General features: G+C 42.5%; 1 protein-coding gene across 3 annotated transcripts in view; it reads right to left on the reverse strand.

Annotated features, from left to right (window-relative positions):
• The window catches only part of map4k2 (mitogen-activated protein kinase kinase kinase kinase 2), a 41,287-nt gene that overhangs the window by 15,819 nt on the left and 5,903 nt on the right, over positions 1–19,565 (reverse strand). For all 3 annotated transcript variants that reach the window (XM_085151364.1, XM_085151356.1, XM_085151347.1), the window contains exons 2-13: positions 9,157–9,214; positions 8,376–8,466; positions 7,988–8,052; positions 7,220–7,275; positions 6,240–6,287; positions 6,108–6,150; positions 5,942–6,014; positions 5,026–5,157; positions 4,841–4,903; positions 4,652–4,733; positions 3,248–3,364; positions 2,182–2,260 (exon numbers count right to left, since the gene is read on the reverse strand). In XM_085151364.1, coding sequence (XP_085007490.1) covers positions 2,182–2,260; positions 3,248–3,364; positions 4,652–4,733; positions 4,841–4,903; positions 5,026–5,157; positions 5,942–6,014; positions 6,108–6,150; positions 6,240–6,287; positions 7,220–7,275; positions 7,988–8,052; positions 8,376–8,466; positions 9,157–9,214 — 907 coding nt within the window. The remainder of the gene's footprint in view (positions 1–2,181; positions 2,261–3,247; positions 3,365–4,651; positions 4,734–4,840; positions 4,904–5,025; positions 5,158–5,941; positions 6,015–6,107; positions 6,151–6,239; positions 6,288–7,219; positions 7,276–7,987; positions 8,053–8,375; positions 8,467–9,156; positions 9,215–19,565) is intronic.

Raw genomic sequence — 19,565 nt, forward strand, 5'->3', positions numbered from 1 at the left:
GGAATGTATCAAATGTACACTGATATTGAGTCAGGGCCCAAACAGGGATGGAGCTGGGTGCAAAAAACAGCATCACCAGCCAAAGAAATTCAAAAATTAAACATAAAATTAAAAAATTAAAAAAAAAAAAACAATCACACTGAAATTATGATAAGAAACAGAAAAGTGAGGTAAAAAGAAAAGGGCAGTGGACTGAAGACAGAATGCTTTCACTGTTGGTATTCAGTCAGTTTTAGGGTGTTAGCAATTTAAACTAAAAGTCCAAGATGATAGGAATACCAACAGCCAGGGAATAAGAGAAATAAGAACAGGGCACAAAATGCGACCAAGGAGTATTTATAACATCACTTTAGGCAATTCCATGCACTGCTTTCTTGAGCTGACAGGTCAAAACATCAAGTAATGGCACGATATGCATCAAATCTCACCACTAGGTGTCATTAGACTGCAGTTAACTGAATTCTGTCTTTTTACATCTCCCAATTCAAGTGGAGAATCTCAGCTACTACTGCTGTACATGTAGTACACAGTACTGTGATGTCATTACTGTACAGGATGAAACAAGTTGAAAACACTGGTTTCCATAGTAATCAGATAGTTAGTTAGCAGTGCTTTTTTTTAACATTGTTTAAACTAGTCATTAGTTTGTAAAGAAATCAGAAATTGCACACATGTGGCAGCATGCAAGGTCTTCGACTAAAATCTGCAGAACAGCTTTTATTAGCATCTTGCCTCAGTTTCTCTAATGACTTCACTGTGATGTGAAAGGAGGAAGCACAGCGATCACATGATCATTTCGCTTTGAAGCAGGAGATGAGGAAATGACTAAACCAGAAAGCAGAAGCTGCTGATGCGTTTCAGCTCAGTTACTTTGCAAGGTGTTGCTGAACGCCTGCAAGTGAATTTGAATAAGAAGTCCAAAGTTTTTCTGTTTGAAATGGGATCAAAGGAGCGGTCTACAAAGATGCTCTCAACATTTCAAAAGTTAATCTTCTGATTCAATCACCTCAACAAAGTGAATACTTTGGAAACTATTTTGCCCAGCAGTCATTGGTTGCTCACGTCACAGTTATGGTTAGTCATGTTACTGCATGAAGATCATCGTGCAGAAACATGCAGCAGAACACCAACACCTTACTGTTGCAGAGCAGGGCTTGGTGAAGGCTAATTACTGCATTTTCAAGTAATTTTTTGTCTTGAGTAATGTAGCAGAAGCTCAGCAAAGGACAACAGCAACAAGAAGATGATGGGTAAATGTGAGAAAACTGGTTTTCAAAGTTCTCTTAAAGTCCTTTCAGGCTCGTCAGTTGTAAAAACTTTAGAAACTGCACATTTATCGAGACAACTTCCATCCAAATATGCAAAAGCTGGAGGGACACAGTGTAGCAGTAAGACTGAATGACCTTCCTATATTTCCCCAGACTCATGCACATGAACTGGCTGTGCTAAATAAAACAGTAATCTTGTTTCTGATACTATTTAATCAATACTAAAAGCATAGAGGTGTAACACACAGACCATGGCACTATACATTGTATCAGTGTTGACAATGACATATACAGTATATGATACATTGTAGCACCTGTGTAAGCCTCTAAAACCATACTGGTCAAAGGGCAGTGCAGGTGTTTGTGGCTTACGGGGCTGCGTCTAGCACACTAGACTACACTAGTAAGGGAAGTTGAGGTCAACACCAGACTGATTTATGATTTGGTGTGTGAATACAGTCTGTCACACCAGGAACACAAGCAGCCCATTGGCATCTGAGCAGTATGAAGTCAGACAGCAGGCATGTTCCCAGCGCCATCCTCTGACGAGGCCTCCGTCCCACACGTGTGGACGGTTACAGAGCGAGAGCAGCCGTCAGCACGCTCACTGAGGGGCTTTTGTTTCTATTCATATTCTACAAGCTGCTTCGCTGAATACAATGGGACAATGAAACCACTCTCCCAGTACAACCGACATATACTATATGTACACATATGTACACACAGGCACACATTCAGCCATCAAGTGCACTGCACGGTGTAGAGCATCAGAGACAAGCTGCAGAGTTTTTATTCCCTTTGTTCAATTCTAGCACATAGCCGGTGACCTCACTGTGACGACGAGACGCCAGGAATCTCATCCTGCTATATGTAAGGAAACACCCACTGTGTGTGTGGAAGGGGCGGGACTCACATTGTTGTTCAGACGGGGTCCTTTCCACAGGCAGGTGTTTCCCTGCTGACTGAATCTTGTCAGGAGCCATTACCCCAACCTGTCAAGACAGCAAACACAAATCACTGCGGAAACAAGTCAATCCCAGCTTTTCCAAAGGAAGAGCATTTCTGTAAGTTCACCTCTGTACATCATCACAGTGGACTTAGAATCAAACAATCAAGATGTGATTAAAATGCAGATTTTCAGTCCCCATCTTCAGAGGCTCACAGTGACTTTTTGGAATTCTTGGATGAACTTTAGACTAAATGCAGGTTTCCTCCCTTCAGTGCTGGTTTGCTGGTCAGTCACTGACAAGCATGCTCTGTGGGGCTGATATCAGGTGACTGACTTGACCATTGGAAATCTTTTTCTTTTCTTTTTTTTTACCTTGAGAATTCTTGGGTTTAGCAGTTTGCTCGCTGTTATTATGTGCACAGTAAAGCTTTGTCTGGTTAGTTTTGCAGCGTGAGATTATCGCCCTGTGCACTTCTGAATTCATCCAGCAGTCACATCATCAATAAACTCTACTGACCTGGCTTCACTGGCAGCCATGCATGCAACCGATCTCCTTCTCTATACTTTTATCTTCTCATTGTTCTGGTACAATTCATCTTTCCAGACTGGACATGCTTCAAAGGTGTTTTCAGTCAAAGTCTAATATGGCCTTCATGTTCCTGAGTGTAACCAGTGGATTGCACCTTGTTGTAAACTCTGTATTTCCATTTGTGAAGGCTTCTCTTGAAAACAATATTAAGACGACCTCATCGATAGTGTTCTTGCAGAGTGTAGGTTTCCTTTTACCAAAGTACCAGATTTCCAGAGAAAAAGAACCCAAATGATCCATGTTGGAAACACGAGTGTTCAATCACTTTTAAGCGTCTGAAATGGAACAGCATGTTTAGAAAAGACACTAACCCTAAACAGGTAACACACTACTCGAATGAAGCTGCACGTTGATAACATCTTGATTGTTTGGTTTCAAATCCACAGTGTACAAAATCAAATGTCCTTATCCAGTGAGTTTAGCTACGCTGTGAGAACTGACCTCCAGCTCAATGTCATCCATGGTGTTTGTGTGAGGAGCGTGGAGCTCGGGGTTGTTGGCCATGTCCAGCAGCTCAATGATCAAGTTACGGGTCAACAGCTGTGTCACAAACGGATGCTAAAGAAAGAAGGCACACACCTTAAACGGGAAATGATAGCGCTAATCTCAGGTCTCTCTTTCGCTTTGTTTTTGTCTTACAGTACAAAGAAAATAAAGTTTCTTATGTCTGTTGTGCAGCAACAAGTGAAAGAGAGCAACATTTTACATAACACTGGCTCTGCCCTTTGACCACTGCAAACCTGCGGTCGACTTTCGATACATTTCAGAAATCTCTTGCCTGAAGAAGCCTGAAGCCCTAGAGCCCATATTCGAACCCTTCATGGCTGTGACATTGACACTGTTAATTGTTACAAATACTTAAGATTGCTCAACTCGCTGAGAAACACATGGAAGACATGGAAAATCAAAGACTAAGATAAAAGCCTAAGACATTATGTTTCTGTGTGCAAATAATGTAACAATGTGACAAATGCAAACATGCAAATAATGTAACAATGTAACAAATGCAAACATGCAAATAATGTAACAATGAAACTAGATTTTTGGAAATGCTGTATTAAAGCCCTTACTCTGTTTAACAGCACTTGGGAGATACATTTAAAAAATGACATTTTCATAAATCTGTCCACTTCTGTATTATTTCTAAACTGACTATGAGGTCCAATCAAAAAGCAGTACGTATGCGACTGTGTATGAAAGAAATTAAATGCATAACACAAACGGTATGAGCATGTTTGCAGGTGAATGTTGTAAAAAGTACTTTGATAACAGCTGATAGCAGCCAGTCTCATTGCAAAACATGCTACATAGAAAAAAAACAAACCCAATTAGCTATAAATGTAATTTTGGGGTACTGTGGCCATACAGCAAGAAGGTCCTGGGCTCAGACCAGCTGGTGGCCTTTCTGTGTCTGGGTACTCCAGGGTGCACCCTACCTCCCATTCCCCACAGCCCTTAACTGGATGGAGATGGACAGAACTATATCTCCACCAGCAGAGCAAGCGACCCACGTACTGAGGGCTCGGATGTTTTTGATCGTACATCATTTGATATGTGTTTACGCTGATTTGACAGCTCTGTAATATTTGTAGCAAAATGTGACATTTAGATTTTGTGTAATATCACATGTTCATCAGCATGTGAAATTTTCCCAGTATAAACTGTACAAATGCAATGCAATCATTTCCAGTCGCTCTCCTAACAGCCAGCCTCGGCCAACCACCTCCCTTTGTGCTAATGTTAAAAACAGAAGAGAAAGATACGCTTACAGCTACTGTACACACCACAGTGCCAGTGTGACGACGGACGGTTGGCTCGTTTTTTCTTGTTTAGTGACAAACTAACCTGCAACAGTGTCTCAGCTGAGGGCCGCTTACGAGTGCTTTTAATGAGAGACATCTTCACAAAGCTATGGAAGCCAGCAGACCTGCAGACAGAGGAAGACAAAGATACATGTATCAGCAGTGAGGAAGATACTGATCAGATCACAGGTGCTTATGCACTTGAATTTCAGACCATCAGCAGCACATTTACCACTTGGCTTTATCCTTAAGTTTTGGAGGCTGGAAGCTGCTCTTGGACATCAGCATCAGCGCTCTGAAAAACAGTGTGAGAGACGTCACTGGACTGGAAAATGTCCAAGCAGCAATCACCCAGAGTCTGCCAAGTCTGTCTGTCTCCAACTGTTTGTCCAGTCCCCATTGTTTGTGCTGACTCACCTCATTGGGTGCAGGTCAAACATGGGCGGCTGCAGCTCTGCCAGCTCGATGGCAGTGATGCCGACGGCCCAGATATCACACAGGTGGTTGTAGCCACCCTTCTTCTCCACCGCAGCCACCTCTGGAGCCATCCTGCTCAGAGAGGAAGAGATAGTGGGCCTGATTCGCAAACAGGTGTGTCCAGGAGTCAATCACTCATATTAAGGTTCAATGACAAATCTGTGAAACATCAATATTTGAAGATGGCAGCTGGCTGCGAGCGGTCTGTGGCTTTGTGAGAAACTTGATCCTTGAAGTGATCAGGTATTGATGCAATAACTGCAGCAGTGCAGTGCTTCACCTAAAGATAAATATGTTTACATATATGGAGAAAGACAGGTCGTGTGTTTTTTATCACTTTATTGTAAATCGAACTAGAACAAATCTGTCCTTTGCACATTTTCTTTCATAGACTTTGGTTTAGTAGATGCCTTCTGTGGGTTAGTAGACATGCCATGAACGTACGAGCACAGGAAAGCTCATCCCAGCAGACACACACGGGACTGATACTCCTCCATTCTGTGGCTGCTGATGCAAGCCCGCTCTTATGAGGTGGATCGATTTGTCTGGTTAATTCTGATAACGTATGAGGTTAAAAACCCTAAGCTTAAATAGGCTGATATATTGAACTGAGGCTATAAAACAGACCTGAATTCAGCTAAAGTGAAAGCAGAACACTTAACTGATATTGTCACACAAAAGCACAACAGATGAACCTACAGCTGAGCATAAAGACAAAGAGCACTGGCAGCATACCAAGCTCACAGTGATAGCAGCACTGTAGAAAAACAGAGAGGTCTGTGTCACCATCGACAGACAGACACTGTTTGCTCAGGGTTTGGTAAGGTTAGGGTTAGTGGTGATGTATTCATCTTACCAGTAAGGAGTTCCAATAAATGACTTCCTCTTGGCCACAGAGGCACTGATCTCTGCTGCGATTCCAAAATCAGCTGGACACAGAGGAGAGACGCAGGGTCACAGTGCAGCTAAAATCCAACATCGTGCTTACCTAAGCCTGCATAAATACTGCAAATCACACCGACCCAGTTTCACATCTCCACGCTCGGTCAAAAGGATATTGGCTCCCTGCAAAGACAATAAAGATCCAAGCTTGTTCACAGGATGATCCACAGTCTGAGCGTCACTATTAAACAGTAACAACTAAACAGCTGTACCTTTATGTCCCTGTGCATTTTGCCAGTTTCGTGCAAGTGATACAGGCCCTGGAAAAAGATGGAAATCAGCCGATTACTGTGAGAATGTATTTAATTACTGCTTAAGTCATGGTTTACAACACTGAACTGGGAAGAGGTGTAGCCAGAAAGAGAGAGAAAACATACAGCTGAACTGACTGACTAACAGTCTCCAGGGGTGGCAGAGGGCAGCCAATGATTTGGGCGGTGTTAATGACCCACTGCACAGCACTCCACCCAGGCAGTAGGAGAGCATGCTCTCCACTGAGGAGCGATCCCCATCTTCATCTAGTCTTGCATGAATCAGGAACAATATCTCTATGTTTCCTTAGTTTGATTTTTGTAACCTTTACGTGCTTTGAATGCAGACTCACTGATCGTGTACAACACTGGTGAAAGTTTTGCACTTTTTCTGGTGTTTTTTGCTGTCAGTCTGCAAAGCTGATCATCCAACAAAAGCTTTGAGTGGGCAGAAGGTCACGGTCTATGAAAACACAGTGTGCCATATGGCTGCTGTGGCTCAAGAGGTCAGGTGGGTTTTCCAGCACCACCAGAATGTTGGCAGCTCCTCCCACCTGCGTATGCACCCGACCCTGGTAAAGACACTGAACCGCATCCTACGCATTTATTGCGGTGTGCATGTGTGTGTGATTGTTTAAAAGGAATTAAAGGAATAAAATGAACTGCAGTGTGAGTACAACTGTATATAGTATATAACTGTATATAAGTGGCTTGTAGCAAAAAGCACTTCGTTAGAAAGAAAAGAGCTATATCAGGACCAGACCATTTATCATGTTCTACTGCAGAGGCAGTTTCAGAACATCTACAATGCACTTAGTGGTCTGGCACGACTGGAGCTGCTCTGAAGTTGGGAAAAAACACATGACTCATTGTGTCAGCAGGGTGTCTGTAAAGACTTTGCAGTGCAACAGTAACGAGCTTCCTGGACTGAAAAGCCTTACCTGGAGAGTTTCCCTGCACACAAATGCTATCTGCTTCTCCTTCAGTGGGCCCGTCACTGTGGAAAAGAGTCTGATTAATAGCTGTGAGACATGAAAGTAAGAGTGGATCATTGTGCCTACTTCCACATCTGCTTTATACCAACTATTCAAATGACTGAGCGTTAAAGTGGTAGTTACAGTTGGACATGCTGGGAAATAGTTCAGCTGCCTCACTCAGACTCATCGGGTGGAAACAGTACTCATATAGTTATGTTTAAACAGCTCCACTATGGTCTTATTCATCCTTATTGGCTCATTTGGAAAGTGTAACGACAGAAAGAAATGGAACATATAGCTTTAGTTTTTGATTTTAGATTTTTAGTTGTTTCTTGCTTTGCAGTGCCTAAAAATAATTCCTGGACCTGGGAAGGAAACATTTCCTCTTATTCGGCTCTCTTTGAGTAGTTCACCACTTATATGTTAGGCTAGCAGTCTTTGTTTTTATTTTAATACATATTAGTTGGTTCACAGAAGGACAAACTAAAATCTATGACTGCTAATTATTTAATTACATTTCCCTTAATGACAATCCTTTCTCGTATCCAATCCACATGAGGTACATTCTGGAGATTCACCCAGTCAATCACAGGCCCTCATTACTAAGAATGGACGACACTAATTTAATCACATGCTCATTGACATTACCGATGTCATAGCTGTGAATTCAGCCGATTGAGGACAGTAGATGCGTCGTGTTCTGACATGAATTTTAGATGTGTGTGTTTTTACCATGGTAGATATCCTGCAGGGAGCCTCCACCGCAGTACTCCATGCAGATCCACAGCTTGGTGTTTCTAAAGAGAGACACTCAGCTTTTATTTGACATGTCTGACATGCGCGCTGCTCTTCTGTGGCTGAACAGCTGTGCAGGCATTGGTTAAAAACAAGTACTGCATTTAAGAAGGAAGCAGACAGGCCTTAATATAATGAAGCCAATGCATTTACTCCCACAAGTGCACAGTATCATGCATGAGCTGGTGGGCCAACAATGTAACTAAGCAGTTGAAGGAGTGGGAGAGGAATTCAGCAGCAGCGCGTGCAAGATAAAAGTCAAATTCCACATATTTCAGTCCACCAACAATCCGAGGAATTCCACACATCAGAAAACACCCAGCACCTGTGGTAGCTCCCAAAGTAGGCCACGATGTTTTTGTGCTTGCACTCCTTCATCATGGTAATCTCCTGCTGGATGGGGGTGATGTCATCACCTGAGCACACAGACAGCACAGCGAGGGTTTACTGACTCATGACAGCTAACTTCACACAGTTACAGAACAGCAAAGCATAGCTAGACAACTGGGAGAACTGGTAGCTTCTCCATGGAGCAAGGGATATAGTGAATCTGGGAAATTCTTTTAGTGGAAAAAAAATGCTGCACACCCACGTGGTGCTCAGTGTTATCAGCTGTGTTGGATACAGTGAAATCAGGTCTGTTTTTTTACAACTAGTTACTTATTCAAGGATAGGTTCACTTTTTTCATTTCTAAGCTAGAAAAGGACTCAATCCGTTCCTTATATCGTTCCAGTATAACCCATATACTGGACAATATGTACGGGACAAATCCAAAAGAAAATCTTTGTAGTGCAAAACACGTTCCTTTAAAAAGAAGTCCATGAAAGCAAAGAGAGGACACAGATTCAGAAAACAGCTGGTCGTCAATATGAACGATGGCAGTAACAAACACTTACACAAAGCTCCATATAGCATTATCACTTTGACTCTTTAGTACTTTCTATATGAACACAGCAGACTTCTAATAATCGTAGTTATTAACAATAACATCACAGTTAGCAACAAGTTAGCAACATGTGTGACAAAGCAATATAATAAGCTATTGCTTGATTGCTTAATCCTGTTGTTGTGCACTTCCTGTGCTGTGTTTGGGCTTTTAACACACCTGAGTCGAGCTTGACAATCTTGATAGCTGCCAGTTCAGACGTCCTGATGTTGCGAGCCTGAAAGGAAAGCAAAATAGTCTTTATAATAAATAACATATAAGATAAAAGGATACGCAGGTAACTGTACCCAAAAGAAGCACAGTGGCCTGTATTTGTAAAGCGCTTTACTAGTCCCTAAGGACCCCAAAGCGCTTTACACATCCAGTCATCCACACATTCACACACTGGTGATGGCAGCTACATTGTAGCCACAGCCGCCCTGGGGCGCACTGACAGAGGCGAGGCTGCCGGACACTGGCGCCACCGGGCCCTCTGACCACCACCTGTAGGGAACGGGTGGTGGTCAAGGACACAATGACCGAGACTATCGGAGATGGGACTCGAACTGGCAACCTTCAGATTACAAGGCGAACGCCCAACTCTTGAGCCATGATCGCCCCATCTGGCCTATTTGGCCAAAAAGCAGAAACTAGCTTACAGAAAACTGAAGTAAGACAAGACTTTATACGATTTACAGAGTGAGTGTGTATGTTTGTAACACAAACTTGGAGCAATCTGGATGCTGCAATAACAGACAGCACACTGATATACACAGAGTCAAACACATCCTTCAATGGGCTTCGGCAGAGATGGAAAAATATCCAGAGTACATCTTGTCAAGTGGTTAACTGCTTCATTCAGCAGCAAGAAGACTGTTTCACATTCCTAAATGTGGGCAGTGATGAAGGAATATGGGATGCCCGATAGTGTTATTAGAATGGTTCAGTTTAGTGGGAAAGCTGTTCCTTTTAAACTGGTTCAAGAAGGAATGTGAAAACAAAGCAGTAGTTCTGAAATGGGAACATTTTAAATCCAAATGACAAAGCATGAGTAACAATTGTCAGTACCCATATTATATCACGATGATTATTTCTTGCTACTTTGTTTCCACTACAGCAGAAAGTCATGATGATTCTTAATGAATTATGTGTTGAACTGATTTGGGGGACAAACCGTGACATAACAAAAAGGTGTCCAAAAGCAAAGTGAATGGCAGCTTGGATGTGGCTGATCTTAGTATCACTTAAAATCCTCTTTATTAAATGTGTTGGGAAACACTTTGGGTTAAGGGCAATGAGGCCGTTTGGTCCAAATTGAAAGGAGAGGTCGGTCTGGTGTCCCCTATTATACACTCCGTTTTAGAGATGTTACTGAGCTACTGGAAACACCTAACATAAACAGGATTATAGTATAATTAATGAAAACAATAATGGGGGTTGTAATGTCATGCTCACTCATCCCAAAAGGTTGTTTCTGGTCATCTGAAAGTTTTCAGTGGGAGAAACATTTCATCACTCATCCATCCACACACAGAAGAGCCACCTCGTCAGGCCAGGACTCTGCAGTCTATTTACACCTACAGGCCAGTGGACACTCTTTCAATGATGAGGATGTATCTGTCACCATCTTTCAATGCCGTGATTGCAGCCATTCCCCAACTCTCTGTGAATGGGACTCGTGGCCATTGATCAGTGGTTGTTGATCAATAGCCATGACAAGGAAGGAACTGACATCACAGCCAGCCATTGTTCTCCAGTTTCAATCATTATGCAAATGTACTGTTGATAAGGTTGGGGAAACCTGCAGTCAGCTGAGACTGAAGTCACCTGGATGAGTGACGAAACGTTTCTCCCACTGAGATGAACAGAATCAACCTTTGGGAATAACGAAGGTTTAACACAGTATAAATGTTTTAAATATATGAATGTTTTTGGATGGATTTTAATAAATGTTCTTTATGTGTTTTGATGTAAACTGTCATCATTTTCAATAAGGGCTTTTTTTAAGAAAAAAAAGAAAAGGACACGGGCTCAAAGTGTTTAAAATACAAGTCTGTAACAGCTGTCAGACTCTCTTAGAGAAATACTTTGTTTTTGCTGCTTTTGACAATTTAACAAAGATTCTCTAAGTACATCGACTCCCAGACTCCATCCTTTTCCATTTTCATTAAGCTTTTTTCACACCTGTCTGAGTTCTCTGGTGGTTGTGAGAGGAGCATCAGGTTTGACAGACAGACATGAAAGAGGAATCTCAAATATTACAGACACGTGTCAGAGAGATTAACAGATTTCAGTGTCACAGAGCGGCAGCAGACAACAGCAGACAGCAGACAGCACAAGATCCAGAGGATGTCCACATTTGTGTGAAGCAGTTTTTATAAACTGTGGCTAAACCACCACCCCGGCCGCCTGTCTGAGGAGAGTTGAGCTAGTTACAGTCTGGAGGGACAAGTTCAGAGAACAGGCCCAAGTTTCGGTCACCAGAAGAAAATCCAGGTGTGGAGAGGTGAAGAAGTCGTTTAGAATAAAGGTTTTATTTGCTAGTGACCTAGCATTAACCAGACCCAGCCTGTCAAAAACAGGGTTGATGTCTGGCTGGGATGCACGATTGAGGGGATAAAGAATCTGGTGATCAGAATCAAATTGCTTTATTAAACAAAGCGTGCTGTGTGTAGTTGCTGCTCCTCAGGAAAAGTTTCACTTTTTGTTCATTGGAGAACAAAACTTCTCTCAATCCACGTTTGAGAGAAAACTGTTCAAACAAACTAACACTCCGTAAATAAGGAGAAAAAAGCTGAAGCAACTGAACATACTGCATGGCAGTTGAGATATGTGCACTAAAGACTCCACCGCTGTGAAGATGGGGCGATAGATGCCATGAGAGCTGGACAGTAAGATGCAGAAGCACAGGTGTGGTCCATTGGTGAGTCAGTTCCAGGGATCGCCAAGAGACGACCCAAGGTCCAGGGAAAGTTTGTTCAGAAGAACGTGGGGATCAGCTATCGGAGACGCATTTCTTCCTGGGAGGAAGGAAAGGTGGGCCTTGGTGAAGGAGGATTGGTGCGCTCTACAGACAGGTGGGATACAATACTCCTGACATCCTGGGACCAGTCGGTCTTCAACAGTGGCTCTGATGCTGATGAAGTCATAAACCAGGAGAGTGGAGACATTTTTTTAAGAAAACAGATGTCAATAAAGCAATCACAAACAGAGCAGGTAAACCACACCCACCAGCGCCATCTATCCAGCATCCAGCAGATATCAAGAAATCCTCCCAATAGCTGGAATAAGCTGACTGAAAGAGGATGGCTGTAGTGATAGATGTAGCTTTACTGAGTGATGAAGAAAGAACACGAGAACCTCGAGAAACATCAAGGGCTGAGAGAGAAATTCAAGAAGATGGGGAGGGTGAAGACAACAATGGTCCCTGTGGTAATCAGAGCACTCGGGGCAAAGACCACCAAGCTGAGCGAGTGCCTCCAGCCGATCCCAGAAACATCATCCCAGATCTCTGTCCACACAGTCCTCAGGACCCTCAAGCTCTCGGTCCTCTAGTAGCGGAAGTGCAGCCAACGCTGATACTCCTACTATGTTATAATTACACTAAACCAACATAAACATTTAACAGAAAGAAACCTTCAGCACAACCAAGCAAGAGATTAATAATAACTAATGATTAAATGCACCGTGGGGTATAAACACATAATTAGTAAAAAGGTGGGTGAGGAAAAAACACAGGAGCCTACATCTATTACAGTGAATTTAAGGGAGGATTCAGGGTTGCCTGATCCAGCTCTCACTATATGCTTTATAAAAAACAAACATTTTAAGCCCAATATTGAAGGTTTTGTGGTTTTGAGATGGATTCTCACAGCCGGTGTCAAGCTGCTCCGAACACAAGACGAGGTCTGTTTGGGAAATCCAAACTGGAAGCTGGTTCCACAGAAGAGGGGCCTGAAAGCAACTCTCTGCCTCCCATTCTACTTTCAAATAAGAGGTCTATTGGAGTGATATGGTACTATGAGATATATATTGTAAGGTAGATCGTACAATAATATATACAGAGAGAAACCCAACAATCACATGACCCCCTATGAGCAAGCACTTTGGCGACAGCAGGAAGGAAAAACTCTGCAGGAAGGAAAAACCTTCTGCTGGAGGTTTCTTCCTTTTAACAGGAAGAAACCTCCAGCAGAACCAGGCTCAGGGAGGGGCGGGGCCATCTGCTGTGATTGGTTGGGGTGAGAGAAGGAAGACAGGATAAAGACATGCTGTGGAAGAGAGACAGAGATTAATAACAGATATGATTCAATGCAGAGAGGTCTGTTAACACATAGTGAGTGAAGAAGAAACACCCAGTGCATTATGGGAATCCCTCAGCAGGCTACGTCTATTGCAGCATAACTAAGGGAGGATTCTGGTCCAGCTCTAACTATATGCTTTAGCAAAAAGGAAAGTTTGAAGCCTAATCTTGAAAGTAGAGATAGTGTCTGTCTCCTGAATCCAAACTGGAAGCTGGTTCCACAGAAGAGGGGCCTGAAAACTGAAGGCTCTGCCTCCCTTTAAATACTCTAGGAACAACAAGTAGGCCTGCAGAGCGGGAGCGAAGTGCTCTAATAGGGTGATATGGTACTACAAGGTCATTAAGATAAGATGGGGCCTGATTATTTAAGACCTTGTATGTGAGGAGCAGGATTTTGAATTCTAGATTTAACAGGAAGCCAATGAAGGGAAGCCAAAACAGGAGAAATCTGCTCTCTCTTTCTAGTCCCTGTCAGGACTCTTGCTGCAGCATTTTGGATTAACTGAAGGCTTTTCAGCGAGTTTGTAGGACTTCCTGATAATAATGAATTACAGTTGTCAAGCCTGGAAGTAATAAATACATGAACTAGAATAGGTGAGAATAAGGAAGGGAACTTGTATGTTAGAACTTTGTTTTTCTAAAACCAACAACAGCACAAGCATGAGTGGCCTACAGACAAGCTGTACCACATATATTTTGCACTGCCTCCATTTGACCACATAGCTCTCTGCACCAGACGGGCAGTCCCTCGTCTGCCTGCAGACTACAAATATCTCTGCAGGACCACAAGTCCACTTGTCTCCTCTCTCTGCCCATTTGTCAAAGTCGGGCAGTATTTCACAAAAGACTCACACCTCTGCTCTTGTGACCCTTACTGTCCTGCATGATGTGCCAGACCATGTGCACTCTTCAACAGATACACCTCGTTCTCAAATGAAAAAAGTGTCAATGAGAGATTAACTTGAGAAGGAGATGTACATCTAGTGTCAACCCACAGAGCACCAGAAATACAGTAGCGTCATATGCGTCGTATGTGTACCAACGCTTTGGCAGAAAGCAGTTTTGTGGTTTTGACAGCCTGGGTGAGATGCATTCAGCTGGCATAAAGCTGCTCTGTATACCAGACCAGACATATTGTGTTGTGCACAACAAAGATAAATGGTCCCGCGTTATTTAACACGGGACCAACAGAAGCCAAACTATCAAAAGCGGTCATGGTTAGGAAACTACTGAGGTCCCAGGTGGTGGTAGTCACATATTAACTTTTTTATTTTTATTTTATTTTTACACATCTATTGCAAAAAATATGTCAATGTTATCATTTATGTGATGCATTACTCTTATTTTGGATTACTTGGTGCAAAACTTTCAATACCGTTCTTCTTCTGCTCCGCGACTATGCAAAGGTCCCACTTTGTGATGTTTGCAGGCACAAAGTATCACAACCTTAGTGAAGACACACACACAGAAATGGAAAAAAATTCACCTTCTTAAAGTGTACTTTGAAGCTGAGTTAGCACGAGTCAACACATAAGCACAGCTCAGAAAGGCATTATAATAACACCAGAGCACCAAAGCATCCACTCCGGGTTGAGAGAGCAGTACACCAAGAGCAAACTGACTAACCCGAGCAGCACCCGGACTACAACAAAGCCTCAAGTTTCAATTTATTTATACATCGACAAATCACAACAACAGTTGTCAGTTAATGCAGATCAATGCCCCACACATGGATGTGCTTGGCACTGTACAACACTAATAACATACATTAGGAACTCAGTGAGACTGTGGAAGGAAACACTGGAGGCGTGAACTGCAAGGCAATTCCACATGTCACCATCACGTGCAGAGTATACCAAGATGATGCACTGCGCCCACTGGATCTGACATATTCAGACTGTATAAGTGTGGCCAAATGGTGGGAAAGTGAGGTGGAGCGGCTAGAAGGCATGATAGCATACATCCAGGACAGCTACAAGTACCTGGGTATTCCACGGACTAATGGAAACCATGAGGATTCAAGAAGGTGAAGCCAAAACCTCCAGAAGGTGCTGAAAACCCATCTCAACTGTAGGAATAGAATCCAGGCTATCATTACCAGTAATGAGCTACTCAATAACAAGCTGGCCACAGGATGGAAAGATGCCACTGATGTCAAGACATGAAAACTCCTCACAGTCCACCCACAGTCCTGACGCTGTTCACGCAACAGGTGAGGATTGGTGAGCGTCAGAGCTACAATCTAGAAGGAAACACGGACTATCCACAAATATACACTAGAGCCCAGAGCCGTGACCTTTATTTATGACCAAAACTGCACCCACACTCTACAGAGAGGCGACGTCTAAAGCTCAGGATAGTTTGATTACATCAGAAAGGGTTACATTAAACTGCAACGTATGGACAACACAGGCTGTGGATTCATATATCACAGTAAGAGATCATTGTCTCACAGAGGACTGGTGATGGCTATCTCACACCCAAAATGCCAAAGTAGTCAACATACGTTTGTTTTCAGTTAGATGGGAGTGAAAACAGTTCGGTTTGTCAGGTGCATGTAGCGTTTATGACAGGATTTAATGCCAGCTGGTCAGCCTGTGTCTGTCTGACATACAATATCAACAGAGAACCATGTTAAAGCAGAATAAACTAAAATACATGAAAATAAAATTAAAAAACATCAATAACAAAACATCTGTGAAGGTTCTCAGTCATCCAGGTCATCATAGTTCGTAGGTCACACGAGCCACACCCGCTTACACACCTTGGCTCATGTGATTAGGTAGAGGATCAATAGGGGTCCACGACCCTCTTGGGGACACTCCCAAAGGGCCTAAATCTGGGACTCTCCACCAGTCGCTCTTAGAACTGAAGAAGCTTCTTGGATGAGAGGTGAAATCTTCAGGAAACTTAAAGTCCAGACGCTTTTCTTTCAAAGCTCATCAATAACACGTGACTATCAGCAGATCTGATTAAACAGAAAAGTGTCTTTTAAAAGACTCGGTTAAACTTAGCCGGAGTGGTAAACTGTTCCAGACCCTTGGTGCCCAGCTCTGTCTGTCATGCCTCTAGTTCGCCGCCACTTTTTTAAATCTACTGGACGCTGGTCACGCATGCGAATATTGTGTTTGCAGGTATACATAGCAAACTGTTTTAAGAACCAGTTGGACCCACAAACACGTACTGGCCATGGGTCCGTTTTAGTATGAACTGACCGGAAAATGGACCCAACAGATCCAATGCAGACTGCAACTGCTAAACAGGGATCTGGGCTCGTTCACTGCCTCATTGTAAGAATGAAGTTCTTTAAAATATTGTATATGGACAATCAAACTCGCAGTCGACTGATAGGGTTAAATAAACATCAGCTCTCGAAATATTCAAGTGCGCTGGCCGTCTCTCACAGTCCAAAGACATCCACACATTTTAGGTTATTCTAACTCACTCATGGTTGTGAAGTAGATAAATTGCTGTATAAAAGTACATTAAATGTGTATAAATAAATAAATGTATTTAAATTGTAGTCTAAAGTGCGTTGACTGGTCAGTAAGACTAGGAAACTGTTACATAAATGCTCATTCAGTCCATTTTCACTGATTTGCCCTCCTGGTTGGAGCTCTGCCTCCTGCCTGCTCCACTGACTGACATACATACCTGGGCAAATATCCAACAGCTCAATATGCTATCTTGAAGTTGAATGGTTTCTAATGATTGTAAACTACACTCGACACTGAGTTTACCCTGCCGTCTCACTATCCACAGGTTAGACATTCTCACAGACAGCTGCTAGTTAAAGTAGATTAGAGCTAAAGTAGATGTTTTAAGGGGTGTATATATTTTCAGCTTCCTCGTGTCTGCCTGAGTACATCAGTCATCACTAGCCACTCACTCCGATGATGTCACATGGACACAATTTCATTCTGGCCATCCACAACAAACAAGGCAGCGATAAATGGGATAAGCACTTTGGCTTAACACAACCTGTGGCCCGCCTCTATTCACTTCCTGTTTTCTTTCCTGTTCCACCGCAGAGCTTCCTGTGACTGCACTGATAGTAACATCTCTGGCAGGCTTTTCATGCAGCCAGGCATGAAATAACACCCAGGCTGGGTTACGTACAAACGGTGGTGGAAGAGGAAGCGTCACGGCACTTTGATCAGGCTCCCACATGACCTGTGACGATGCTGTGTTTTGCTAAACTCTAGTATGTAGTGTGCCATTTCCCACTGAATGCAAATGTTAAAGTGGAGCGTGCGTGGCCTCTCACACTAACATCTTTCACCAAACAATGAAACTGGAAACCTTTGAGTCAAGAAACCAGGTGAATTTGAGCTTATATAGTTACATTTACTAAAAAGTGAGATATTAAAGTCAGATTGTTAGCATCACATTCTAACACGTTTGAACTGGGACTTAAAAAGCTGCAAAAGGCTCTGAAACTGTGGAAATAGCTTCTTACAGTTTCAGCTTACAATTTCCAGGTTGACATGCGCCATCTCAGCTTTGCATTTTTGCATTTCTGATCCTGGTCTAGCACGAACGAGCAAAAAGTGGAAAAAAGCAGCAGTGAAAACCCACACGCACTGATCTGATCACATGCTAACAGCGAGACAGCCAATCGGGTTTAAGACATTCAACTTGAACCTTGTATTTGTCACGTACAGAACTGGAGAGAGAAATGCTAAAAGCTAACTGACAGCATCACAACAGCTCAACACCAAACTGTAAGGCGACCACTTTAATAAAAATGAGATCATTCTGGTTCATATAAACCATACAAGGCTTTTCAGTAGTCTGACAGAAAAATGCCAAATTGTAACAAAATCACCATTTTGTGTCTGTGCACTCTAACTCCAACCAATGTTGTTACAGTTGCGTATTTTAATTTGAACTAACACACTGCTTGGCACTACGACAGTCATGACTTCAAACACTCTGCATGTTTAATTATAATGAGGACGATGAAGAACATTGATATTTAAAAAAATCAAACCTTTTTATAAAAATAATATTTGGGAAGCTTCACTTTATCACGACCAAATCCTTTTTTATGAATCAACTCAAAAGTTGAAACCTTCTAAATGTATAAAAGAAGCAGTCTGCATCTGATTGGCTGTGCTCTGTTAGAGATGTACACTTTGAATAACAGTAATGTTCTGACACAGTCACATGTGCAGAGCCCTCGCCCTTGACTCACAGCTCCACCAATCCTGTAATCGTTGTGGGAGATGAAAACGGGCTATTGTCTGGTGTGTTGCTCACACAGGCTGCAAAATGTCCAAATGTTACTGTCCTACAAATATGCTGCAGAATGTCAGCATGTAGCTTTGCTTTCAGATGAGATCAGCTGTCACTGACACTGTTAGCTCCCTTTTGTTTGTACTGCTGCATTAAAAGAAAGTGGGACTAGCAGATATAAGAAATATGAAAGTATTGCATCCACGTAAACTTCTGCTCCACTAAAGAGGTACTGAGAATAAAATATCTTGTTTTGCCCTTTAATTCTGCAGTGATCTGAAAGTGCTGTAACTCAATTTAAGCACATAATTCCTCCGCTGTTATCTTTTTTTAATGCCAGAGGAGCTACCTGAAGTCTGCTCCCACAGAAGTCCATGGTCTGTTAATAAATTTACATCGTCACTGCACACGACTCTGGATACTGTAGCTCCTCTGAAAACTCTGGTCTTAAATAGAAGTACTTCACACCCTGTTATAACTCTCAAACGTGCACCTTAAAGCAGGTAACTCATAAGCTGACATCATTATAAGTGAGCATGGAAGAATAGGTTGCTGCTTTAAGAAAAAGCCCTACGTCTTACTGCTCATCGCTAATTAAAGACAATAAGAACAAGCCCAGGTTTCTCTTCAGCACTGTAGCCAGGCTGACAGTCAGAGCTCTGTAATGACTTCATGAACGTCTTCACAAATAAAATTTTAATCATTAGAGAAAAAATTATTCAAAGCCATCCCATAGATGAAACATTCAGTATAACAGCTTTAACACCTGGTGACATTTCCTATCAATCTTCTGTTTACTTCAATTATTTATTCCCCTAAACCATCAACGGGTCCTTTAGACCCTATTCCTACAAGACTGCTGAAAGACATTAACCCAACAATTCTTGAAAGAGTAGCTGTCAAAAGGTTAACTGATCATTTGCAGAGGTTTATTTAAATTTCAGTTTCAGTCAGGATTCAGAATAGTGAAGGTTACAACTGATCTTCTTATGGCCTCTGACAGTGGACTTGTCTTTGTGCTTGTCCTGCTAGACCTCAGTGCAGCGTT

This window comes from Neolamprologus multifasciatus, chromosome 3 (genome assembly GCF_963576455.1).
Source record: "Neolamprologus multifasciatus chromosome 3, fNeoMul1.2, whole genome shotgun sequence".
In the NCBI taxonomy this organism is placed as follows: Eukaryota; Metazoa; Chordata; class Actinopteri; order Cichliformes; family Cichlidae; genus Neolamprologus; species Neolamprologus multifasciatus.